Source organism: Sander vitreus, chromosome 5 (assembly GCF_031162955.1).
Source record: "Sander vitreus isolate 19-12246 chromosome 5, sanVit1, whole genome shotgun sequence".
NCBI lineage: Eukaryota > Metazoa > Chordata > Actinopteri > Perciformes > Percidae > Sander > Sander vitreus.
Window position 1 is genome coordinate 35514270 of NC_135859.1, and position 12373 is coordinate 35526642.

Below are 12373 nucleotides of genomic sequence, written 5' to 3' on the forward strand. Positions count from 1 at the left end.
ACGCATTTGCCCAGTTCACGTCAAATTCAGCAGTGACATCTTTGTTACGAGGGTAAATAGGTCTGCATCCGTTTTGCACATCTGGACACTTTGTGGAACCCAATTCTTCAGCTCACGCTCTGTCAAGTTGCAGAGGGACTGTGAGTGAAAAGTAGTCTGGCTATCACCAGCCAAAGCTCAATCTTTTAAGACTGAGCATTAGTCTGGGGAGTCTGCTCTGTATTTTCTACTGCACAAGAGGCGGGATCAACGGGCATAGTTCAAATGACTCGGTACGCAATTGGATAGTCCTTCAACCAATCAGACCAACGATCGGGGTGACGTAGCAGCGACAGCGGCATCAACGGGTCGCTGCGCTTCGGTGGCCGGCTTGTTGAACGTAAACAAGAAGCTGCTTGGTCGCTTCTCTATCGTCATCGTGTTAAACCAGCCAATAGCGCCGGCAGGCGGATAAGCCAGTTTGTGATTGGTCCCCGCAAAATTGTAACGGAAGCAGGATAGATAAACGTACAGGTTTCTAGCCTGAGCTGCAAGCCTTTTTTTATTTTTTTATTTTAAAAGTCCAGCCACAAACTCTTGATTGGATTGAGGTCTGGACTCTGGCTCTGTAACTCATGTGACATGAACATTGTTGTTTTTAGGCATTTTCCGAGTTGTGGTTGCTGGAAAATAAATCTTCTCCCAAGCAGCAGTTCTCTTGCAGACTGTAGCAGATTTTCTGTTGCTGCATTCATTTTACCTTCTTACCATCATAAACACCCCACAAAAAGCCCAATCTTTGCTTCTCAGAACACTGAACTTACTTGCACTGGGTTTGAGGGGCTCCTACATACCTTACGGCAATAGTAGCCAAAATGTGTTTTGTTTTGTTTTTGTTTGTTGTGGGATTCTCCAACATTCGTTGCGTGCGTACTGTCTCCCGCCCCGGCCATGAAACCCTGTGGCTTCTTCAGAGTTGGCACATGCCTCTCAGTGGGGAGGACAGTCTGCTCTAGACAGATTTATAGATGTTCCAATATTTCTTTCCATTTTTGTTATGAGCGACCTCACTTTATTTAGTGCTTTGGAAAATTTCCGCACGGAAATATGTGAAACTACAGCTACAGGCTCAGGTCTTTGTGAATGAAAATGACCCAGTATGTACCTCCCTTCAAATAGTCTGGTAAACAGGGTCAAACATGGGTTGAATCTTTGCTTATTCTTCTGTCAGATGAATTGCCGTTTGTGCGTGAATGTCATTTTCCACAGCTCACAAGAGCGTTACCTTCCAGGTGGGCCCGAGGGGTCCTCGGCCGGTCTTCGCCGATTTGAACGTGGCAGGGTCCTCGTCTGGCTTGTAGTCCTACGGGGAGAGCAATTTATTTAATTATTAAAATACAGAGCACATTATATTAACATTCACATTTTCTAAACACAACAAACGAAAACGTTTTGTTGCGGCGTTCAGTAAGTTCGAGCAGTCCTACACTGCTGTTCACTCACCGTGCTCTAAACCAGAGGTTCCCAAAGTGGGGTCCTTCTTAAAGGACAATTCCGGCGCAAAATGAACCTAGGGGTTAATAACACATGTGTACCGAGTCGACCGTTCTCTGGGACATGTTTTCATGCTAATCGAATGTGTTTGTAGCTTGAAAGAAGCTAGCGCGAACCGCTGATTAGCTTACAACGCTAAAAACAAATCTCTATTTCTACAACACTAACAAGGTTCAAAATATCACCACACTTCCACGGTAGCATAATGAGGGTCCCTACATGGAAACAGAAGCATTGAGAACTTTGTAAGTGTACAGACAGTTTATTAAAAAGATAGTTTAGAAAGACAGTAGCGTTCTCGTATAAAGGCGGCCGCCATTTTGGGAATACAGTCATGACCAGTCGTTCGTGATTTGACTGGTCGTGACTGTTTCCCAAGACGGCGCCCGCATGTAAACATGAACGCTACGGTCTTTATAATCTATCTTTTTAATAAACTGTCTGTACACTTACAAAGTTCTCAATGCTTCTGTTTACATGTAGGGACCCTCATTATGCTACCGTGGAAGTGTGGTGATATTTTGAGCCTTGTTAGTGGTATAGAAATGGAGATTTACCATGTGCCCCAAAAGGTAGCGTCGGCAGCTAACCACCGGTTTGCGGTAGGAATTGTCCTTTCAGCGGGTTCCAGGGGGTCCCAAGCAAAAAGGGGAATGATTTATTTTTGCTTATAATTCCATCCATCCTTGGGCTTTGGTGAATCAACATTTTTCACCATTTTATAGACCAAACTACTAATCCATCCAGTAAATAATCGAAAGATTAAATCGACAATGAAAATACTCGTTAGTTGCTGCCCTAGTTTTGACCACTGGTTTTATACACTTTATTTTTTTTTTTAGGGGTCCTCGACGGGAAAAAGTTCAGAAACCACTGCTCTAAACTAAGCAGCACAGCAGTCACTGCCACTGAAAGGCCAGAGAGTACGGCACTCATTCCCCAAAAACCTGCCACCCCACCTGAGATAATGCCATGCAGCAAGACCAGAGCACAACTCAGCCTTGAAAGGACATTGAAAACATGTCCCAGAGAACGGTCGACTCAGTGCTATTAACCCCTAGGTTCATTTTGCGCCGGAATCGTCCTTTAAGTTGCTCGGAAATAAAAGACTATCTGTGGGGCGTCGATGCCAGCAGCAACATCTGTTTAATTAGGGAGACACAGGTGACACTTCATATATGGTAATTGTGCTAGCATCAACCTGCATGTGTGCTGATGTGAGTTTGTGTTGCTGCACACGTGTGTGTGTGTGTGTGTGTGTGTGTGTGTGTCAAAGTACCAAGGTTAATATTTTGAATAATTTTAAAATAAATTTCAATAGTTTGTTTTTTTAAGATTGTGTTTGCTAGTTTCAGTTTCAGCTTTGCAGAAAGGTCTAGTTGTCGTTTTTATGTATTCTGTTTGTTTTTGTACATACAGAATACAAGTTTCCGGTTTAATCTTTGCGCTACTTTAGTGTCCGATGTGAAGCAGTTACAACACAGCCCCGTCGCATGTCAAGTCTGTTCAGTTTCTGTGGGTCAATGTCACGAAAGTTGACGGAAATTCATGCCATCTCCTTTTTTCAGTAGTTAAATATTATAGCTAAAAAACTGAAAGGATTCTGGAAATGGAGTTTGTTTAGTTTATATGCTTATTTTCATTTTAGTTTACTATAATAACCACACTAAGTACAACTGCAACAACACTCCCTTCACTATATTGTTTATTTACACAAGTGCGCACACACACAGTCATGTCCTGCTAAACCCATTTCGGCGAACTAACCACCTGTTCCTCATTGCACAGGAGGATATTGGTCCCATGGCAAAAGAGGATTTTTAAGGCATATAGAAAAATAGTGAGCGCATATGCCAAGCGCACGAGCATGTGACAAACATGACGAAGTTGACTTCATAAAACAGGCCAGAGGAATGGTAATACAAATAAATGGCTTTCAAATTATCAACAGCTCAAGGGCCCAGCAATTTAAATAAATCATGATGCGCCTGCAGCTAAAAGCTACTTTTCAGGGCTATCGGCCAACAGGAGGGTGCCCCACACACACACACACACACACCTTTTTTTAATGCTGAGAGCTCCATCACTGTAACAATACACTGTGCTGCACTAATGAGGTCTGTGAATCGATGTGCCGTGGTAGAAGAAAAAGAGCTCCTCCACCAGTAAAACAGTGTGTGTTAAGAGTGCGAGTGCGTTTGTGCCGCGTGTGTGTATTTGTCTAGTTCCGGCGTACGAAGCACTGTGAGCCTTAATTACACTAACAAACTCATCTGTGCTGGCGGTACGCTCCGGGCCCTGCAGCCATGCCTGAGGCGGAGAGCTGATAGGGTCCTCAGACACAACACACTACTCCAGCAAGGCAAACACCTCCGCCTCGTTAACTACTCAAAACACACACACAAACACAGTAACACACACACAGTAACACACACCCGCACACACCCACCCTCCCACCCACACCTCAGCCAAATAGCCTCACATACACACTTAGAGCCAGGGTGAAATGAGGCAATGTTATGTCAAATAACAGCAATAATGTGTAACGTCTTCAAATAAGATTGCAGGGATTCAACGAGTATCAAAAATTCATACTTAGCGAGGCAATCTAAGGATGCTCAAATGGTGTGTATAGTTTTTAAATGCTTTGAAGATAATTCAAGATGGCGATGTTTATGTCAAATAGAGACCAAATGTTAAAGATAATTCACATTTATTGAAAACATAATGAAACGATCAATCTACTCCGACCGTCTAATGAGTTTTCCTGCCGTCAGTTCTTGCCATCAACTGTGAGCCAGACTGAAGTGTGTCACGGCATTTCATCTTCTGCTAATACAGTTCACTGAAATACGTTTCCAGCTTTGGATCCACTAAAACAGCTCCACTAGATACAACAAGTACCTGGAGGTGTTCCAGCACTGTTCAATACAAATGATAGGGTATTGCCAAGCAAGATCACTTTTTCGTAGAAAAGTATTAAAAGGTGCAGTAGGTAAGACTTATAAAACTCCCTTTCTGTCATATCTGCTGAAACTGACCCTATGTTCCAGTAGAACTACATGAAGAAGGTCTCCTCTGGCTCCACCTACAGCCTGGAGTGGGATTTGCAAAAATCCACGGCTTCCTGTTCAGATGCACCAATCAAGGCCGGGTGGGGTGTCTAACTGTTCAGATGCACCAATCAGGGCCAGGGGGGGGTGTCTAACTGTTCAGATGCACCAATCAGGGCCAGGGCGGGGTGTCTAACTGCGTGTCAATCACTGCTCATGCACACGCATTCATTCTCCCTTGTGGGGGGAGGGGCTTAGGAGACCGTTTTGGGCTTTAGTGGAAAGGGGGGGAGGGACTGAGAAGTTGTTGATGTTCACATTTTTTGGCTAAGTCCTGGACCTTCCCAATCCTACCTACGGCACCTTTAAGTAGAACAATTAGTCAATTAAGCAATCAGTATATTACTCAACAATTCAAATAATGCTAACTTGTTGAGTTCTGACAAATAAAAATGTCAAACATTTGTTTTTTCGAACTTCTCCAACGTGGTGATTTGTAAGGCTGGGTTAGATTAATTGGTCTTCGTCGACTAGTCATTTCATGTGCTTTTTCATGCTGAATGACTTTCCAAGACACGTATGAGCACATCTCTGGTAAACCCAAAATAAAAAGTGGTGCTTTTGCATGATTAATTGATTGATGATTCCGTTTTTGTCTATTTCAAATCATAAATAAAATCTCTTTGGGTTTTATAAATGTTGTTGCTGAAGATTAAGCAACTGGATGACGTCGCTCTAGGATTTGGGAATTTGCGACGGGCTTTTGTACCGTTTTTCTGACATATAGACTACAAAAATAGAAGACATAAATTGATACCTGGTCTGTTGAATACATACAATGTAAATGTGAAAATACTTGTGTGGCAGTAATTCTTCCTATGCATTGATCCTCTAAATATTTCTGAACACTGAAATTAAAGAGGTTTCTGTGTCCCTATTTTTATTAATCTGCTCAAAAGTAAATTAAATCTTAAGAATACTGCTCATCGAAAATAAATCAATAACCTCTGTTTGAACATTCCTTATGTAAAGTGGATTTGCAGATTGCTTGTAATGATCAGGCTCGTCCACATGAAAGCGCCAAACTGAGTTTTTATCATTTTATATTCACACTGGAAGTGGGCCAGAAGAGTTTCTACTTACAGCGTTGGACACTTGACTTCTGTCTGCAATGTCAATGGGCACAACATTTACAGTGTCCCACGTGGAGCTGTCTAGTTTGTGCACCTGAACGCCAAAGAAGAAAAAAAAAAAAAACATTTGTAAGAAGAGCACACAAACTCAGACCTGAGGTACATCCCATGTCCCTTATCTGATAGCTCCTCGACTCCTCGGTCCTCGGCTGAACCGGAAGTGGTTCTGTCCCTCCTCGGTGAAGGCCGTCTCAAAGCTCTTATTTCTGCCCCGAGGACCGAGGAGGGATAATCGAGGAGGGATCGATATAGGCGAGGAAACACGAGAGCAGCCTTCCTGGAAGCCGTGCAGTTGAAGGAGTTGCTAACTCCGTCCAAACAGCTGACGTATTCATGTGACGCTTCAGAGGAACAGACGTCTCATCTCTCTAAAACACATTTGCTCGTTGCCTCTCTCCTCCCGTGATTTCCTCGCATCTCTCCCGTGCCTCCTCAGTGGGACTAAGACGCGAGGAAGGGAGGCAAGTGGAGGAGTCAAAAGGCAATTTAAAGTGCTCATATTATGCTTTTTGGCTTTTTCCCCCCTTTCCTTTATTGTGTTATATATCTTTTTGTTCACGTTGTAGGTTTACAAAGTCCAGCCCAAAGGGACTTACTGCGCATGTGTGACTCCCATCAAAGATGGAACAGAAGTGAGAGGTCTCACTCTGTAGCTAAAACAGAGAGCTCAACACACAGGGGGAAAAGAGGAACAAACAAAAAATGTGTTTTTTGAAAATTAAACCACATAAACCTATTCTGGTACAACCTCTAAATACAACTATGAAACTGCAAATGAGCATAATATGAGCACTTTAAGCAACATGAGATGCAGCGCTGGTGTTCACACGATGCAGTAGAGGTACTCACATTTTCTTGTGTTCCAAGGTCTGGTTTGTGCCACGTCTCAATCTTAATGAAGAAATTGTCTTTCATATACTCATTCTAGAGGGAAGAGCCACCATATGATGGGATATTACGGAATTAAATGTATAGAAAGTACATTGAGTACATTTTTCCATTCAGCTCAAACAGAAATCAAACTTAGCTGAAGGCATTTTTTGAGAATATCAGAAATACAACAAAACAAAAGCCATTGAAGGCTACGTACCGTCACGACTGGATCAGGGTTAGGCATGAGGGAGGAGGAAAGAGGGAGACAAAACTAATCCATTACATATAAAATAAAACAAACTTCACAACAACAGAAAAGACGCGGCCATGATGCAAGTAACCCAGGGTGTGTTTAACAACGGAGAGGTACGTGTCCACTGTGGTGCATTCTTGACAGCAGGGATCGCCCCGCTGCACCTGATTGGACCAACGCTTCACTTGTGGGCTGTCTGCTCCCGGATTTCATAACGGCGGCTCGTTTGGAATCTCTTTTTTTTTTTTTCTGAAAAATTGTTCACTGAAATGTAGGGCTGGGTAACTTTTCGATACCGGTATCGATACCAACGCTGTGATACCGGTGCCCAAGGATACTTTTTTTATATCAATTTTATAAAACAAACAAACATTACGGCACAAATACTTTCATTTATTTTCCAGCTCCTACTACGTGAGTCCGTCTCTGTGTGGCGTGGAGTTTTTCCTGCGCGTCTCTACGACGTGTAACGTTAGACAGCCAATCACAGACCTTATTAGATCTTGGTAGAAGCATGCTGCGTGCTGATTGGCTCAGTGACTCCGATGAGATTTACTCCTTGGGTATTTGATGACGAGGGATTTTTTCGATACTGGATACTTTAGAGGCAAGTCGGTAGGTGCCTAAAAAGTATAGAATTCAGTACCCAGCCCTATCAAAAGGTCTTCCCAAAACCAGTTTTATGCGAGCGATAAGCTGCAGCTGCTGAATCTTAAAGTCTTCACTTTAGACAACGGTCACTTTAAAAGATTTTCAGGAGTTTTTTTGAGAGGCGGCGAGTCGAGCTGCCTGCTCCTCATTGGCACAAAGTAGCCTGGATTCAACTTTTTGCAACTGAGGAGCGGCAAACTCCATATCCAGCTTCTTGAAAGTCCCCCACAACCTTACCAGAATGCATTGCACCGCTGCTTACATAGACAATAAATGAGGCTTGACAGTGGACACGTACCAAAAGGGTAAAGCAGAAGTTAAGTGATATGGGGAGAGGGGACTCACTGGTTCTGCAGTAAGGGTAGGCATTCCAGGCTTTTTCATGGAATACAAGGGAGCCTGTAGGGGCCATCATCTTGACAAATGCTGGGACTTTACTGTGGAGTGGGTAGACAGGGTGGGAACGAGTAGATGCAAAAGGAGGGGGGGGGGACAGGGACATATTGCCTCAGTTATCAGAGGTTCTAGAGGAGAGATTGTGCAGGTGGAAAACAGACAAGTTGAAATGCTTCACAACAAAAGATAAGACAACGCTGCCACTGTCTGGTAGCACGCTGGTATTACAATGTAAGGAGGCAATTAAGAGATCACATAATCTGATTGGAAAAAAAGACAGATACCTCTTTATGTGGTAGATTTTGTGTGTGTACTGTCCTTTCTCGCCGTCCTTTTCGTAGGGCTCGTTCTTGAGTACCTCGATGCCCTCACCGCCGCCCGTCTCATTTTTACTTGCTTCAGCCACCGAGAACAGCTGCCCCACTTGATACTGGAACACAAAAAAAAAACCACAACCGTAACACACAAATACACCAGTCACTTACAGTACATCCACACAAACTAAAAGCTGGTCTAAACTAACTTGCTGACACTTCAGGTTCGATGAGGTATACCATATTTCCTGAAATAGGAACATTTAAGTATTTCTTGTTACAGCAGGGAATCCCTCAAAAGGTCCACATGTGACGTTGTTTTTAAGGTTAGGTGTCCGGCAACGATCGGCAATTAAAAAGCAACATTTAATCAACTCACTTTTAGCTTTTAAGTAACAAACATTCAAGACGAGTACCCAACGGTACCTTTTTTCCAGCTTCATGCAGTAAAAGTAAGGACGTTATGGTTGCCTTTTCCAGCTTTCCTTCGTGTATATTCAACGTCCCTAATAACGCATTCATCAATAGAAAATGTATTTCAAAATAGAAAACTTTATAATGTATTGTACTTATAACACGAGGGCTGGGTCCGGACTTTGAGAAGCCGTGTATTACAGGCTGCACGCTGCATCATAAACCAGAATTACTGGCCATGTCAATGACGTCAGATGGTCAGTCGTTTATTCTTCTCTGCATTGTATAATTGAAAAAAATATATATATATATATAGAAAAGTCGGAAAAACATAAGTTGCATTTTCTTCTTTTGAATATCTTGTGACCCTTACAGATATGTTGGGGCCTCTCGTGGGTTCCCAAAGCCCAGGTTGGGAACCACCGTGAGGTTACAGCCCTGTGTCGTATGTTTAAGTTGTGATTACGGAGACACGGCACATTTATCACTTGATTAGCGTTTGTAAATGGAGCCACATGAGCCAACGTAAACTTGGTAAGATGATTGTCCCGCTGTCACGGCAATAGACTGCAGATTTATGTAACGTGCCAAGAAAAACTACCGCAGGACTAAACAGTCAAATAAGCTTGAGTGGGACCTAAGGTCTTTTTCTTTCAATGGTACTGCTGCCATTCCTAATTAAAATACAATGAAGAGCAGCACAGTATAAGTTACGCTCCTCTTTTGTTTATTCTTGGTTGTTATTTTAGTAAATGTCTTTACTTCTTATCCTTAGTTACATAAGTCTGCCTGTCGGTGTTTTTTTTTTAAATTTTTTTATTACGATTATTTTTGGAGCATTTTTAGGCCTTTATTTCTATAGGACAGCTTATAATTGAAAGGGGAGAGAGAGAGAGGGGGAATGACATGCAGGAAAGGCTGCTGCGTCGAGGAGTAAACCTCTATATATGGGCGCCTGCTCTACCAGGTGAGCTAACCTGGCACCCTGTCTGTGTTTGTTTGGCTGCTGGTTTTTATATATTTATGTTTGCTTTAATTGTCAGCCTTTAACCATCTAGGTGGCTGCCTAAGGGCCGTTTTACAGTCGCCGAGCCAGGATTTTAAGTGACTGCAAGTCTCTCTTGTAAACTTACTGGGTTAAGAGGAGTTCTTTTATGGCGAATGAAAGTAGGTCATCCAATCAAATCGAAGCACTGACGGCAATGCTGCTGCCAGTTCTGCCGTTGTTTACCTTTTTCTTCTTCTTCTTCTAGTCCGTAGAAATAGCAAAGTCGGTAGCCTTTCCTCATTAGCGCCACCTCTGTTCAGGAGAAGACTGCAACTAGTGTCGCGACCACCACGCGCGAGTATAAACAATTACGGCGCTCCCGTGACATCACATTTGCGTGCGACAGGTCGGCTGCGGCGAGTATAACGCTTAACTCTGCTGTAGCGTTCCTCGTCATACATGTACTGTATGTAGCTGCTGTTAGTTTTTATGCATCTGTGACTGCCTGTTTGTCTGCTTCAATTGTTAGTTTGTAAGCGCATTTTATAGTATTTTACCATGTGTGTCATTTCTAGGGTTGGGAACTGAGACCCGGTGCTAATACGGCACCGGTGCCTTAACGACCGGTATCTACCGGACCGAATCTCATTTCGGTGCCACTTAAATGCCTGCGCTGCTCTCTGATGCTCCGAAATGGACGTTAGAGGGAACAGAAACATTGCTGCGTGTGACGCTACTTAACGTTTCACTTGACAGCAGGTAATGTTAGCCTACCGTTAGCTAGTAGCTGGACTGAACACGGTTAAAATGCTAACAGCTAACGTTAAACGGTGTAAAGTGTGACTGTATTTCACTGTAGAGGATTCCAACAGCGGGACGGCCAACAGTCTGCAGCTGCCGTTGTCGGAAAAACAACACAGACGGTGCGTTTACTTGAAACTCGCCTCGCCAGCCTCGTGGTGCATTCAAAGTTATTGTAAAAAAACTTTTTCCTATCTAGTGGTTGTTATTGTCACAAGCAATTGACTGCTGAAATAGGTCATTGTTATAAGTTATAACATTATAAAGTAATCATTTAATTTTGACCATATGGCCTGAGCAATAAACAAGCCGTTCTTAAATGTCACCGACTGTCGTCTTAAGCTCTTTTATTTATATATAAATAAATATTTATCAGTTTATTTGTATATATATATATATATATATATATATATATATATATATATATATATATATATATATACATATACACAAATAAACTGATAAAATAAAAAATAATGACCCTACATCCTGCAGGCCAAGTTAACTAGCGTCTCGTGTTATGATGTTTGATCAACAGAAGCCTGAATGTTTGCTTATATTTCAACCACCAGAGCTCTTTTTGCTGTTTCTCCCCTAAAGAGAACTCTTATTTTTCAATTATTTGGAACGAGCTTTGAAATGTGGCACTGATTGCCAAGCGTGTTTAATCGCCATATAAGGCAGCAGGGCGAGAGTCTGGGATTCATGACAGAAACCTCTATAAACACGGGGAACAAATCGTGCTCTTCAGAAGAATTACAAATGATTTTTTTGGATGAGACTGTGTTGCCTTAACTTGCAACCAGAAGCCAAAAACTGGAAATGATAATATAGTACGCCATTCATTATTCACAGCCTTTAATCTTTGGGAGGATTACTCAATTACTTATAAGAAAAGGCACATTAGAGAGGCTCGTTGTAGTTCCTAATTAAAAACGTTAAGCCCAAATAAGGGATAAGGTTCTATTGCATGTGAGACTAACAGAAAACATGAATTGGGGCGCAAGTGTGAAAACGTCTGTAAAGTGGAACTGAATCACTTCGTATATATTTCTTCAATGGAAAGTGAATGTTGGCCAGTTTTAAGGCTGCAAGAAGAATGTAGGAGAGAAATAAAGTAGGGCTGCAAACAACGATTCATTTCATTGTTTAATCTGTCAATTATTTTACTGGATTAATGGATTAGTTGTTTGGTTCTAAAATGGTGAAAAATGCGGATCAGCGTTTCCCAAAAGTCCCAAGATGACGTCCCTCAAATGTCTTGTTTTGTCCCCAACTCAAAGATATTCAGTTTACTGTCACAGAGGAGAGAAGAGACTAGAACATATTCACATTTCACACGCTGGAATCACACAAGTTTGATAAAATAAAAATAATGACCCTACATCCTGCAGGCCAAGTTAACTAGCTGTCTCGTGTTATGATGTTTGATCAACAGAAGCCTGAATGTTTGCTTATATTTCAACCACCAGAGCTCTTTTTTGCTGTTTCTCCCCTAAAGAGAACTCTTATTTTTCAATTATTTGGAACGAGCTTTGAAATGTGGCACTGATTGCCAAGCGTGTTTAATCGCCATATAAGGCAGCAGGGCGAGAGTCTGGGATTCATGACAGAAACCTCTATAAACACGGGGAACAAATCGTGCTCTTCAGAAGAATTACAAATGATTTTTTTGGATGAGACTGTGTTGCCTTAACTTGCAACCAGAAGCCAAAAACTGGAAATGATAATATAGTACGCCATTCATTATTCACAGCCTTTAATCTTTGGGAGGATTACTCAATTACTTATAAGAAAAGGCACATTAGAGAGGCTCGTTGTAGTTCCTAATTAAAAACGTTAAGCCCAAATAAGGGATAAGGTTCTATTGCATGTGAGACTAACAGAAAACATGAATTGGGGCG

General features: G+C 42.1%; 1 protein-coding gene across 1 annotated transcript in view; it reads right to left on the reverse strand.

Moving 5' to 3' along the window:
* Positions 1–12373, reverse strand: part of LOC144518758 (phosphatidylinositol transfer protein beta isoform-like) — a 35447-nt gene that overhangs the window by 17280 nt on the left and 5794 nt on the right. The window contains exons 3-8 of the mRNA XM_078251663.1: positions 8237–8382; positions 7902–7993; positions 6870–6877; positions 6629–6703; positions 5730–5813; positions 1265–1342 (exon numbers count right to left, since the gene is read on the reverse strand). Of these exons, the coding sequence (XP_078107789.1) occupies positions 1265–1342; positions 5730–5813; positions 6629–6703; positions 6870–6877; positions 7902–7993; positions 8237–8382 (483 nt within the window). The remainder of the gene's footprint in view (positions 1–1264; positions 1343–5729; positions 5814–6628; positions 6704–6869; positions 6878–7901; positions 7994–8236; positions 8383–12373) is intronic.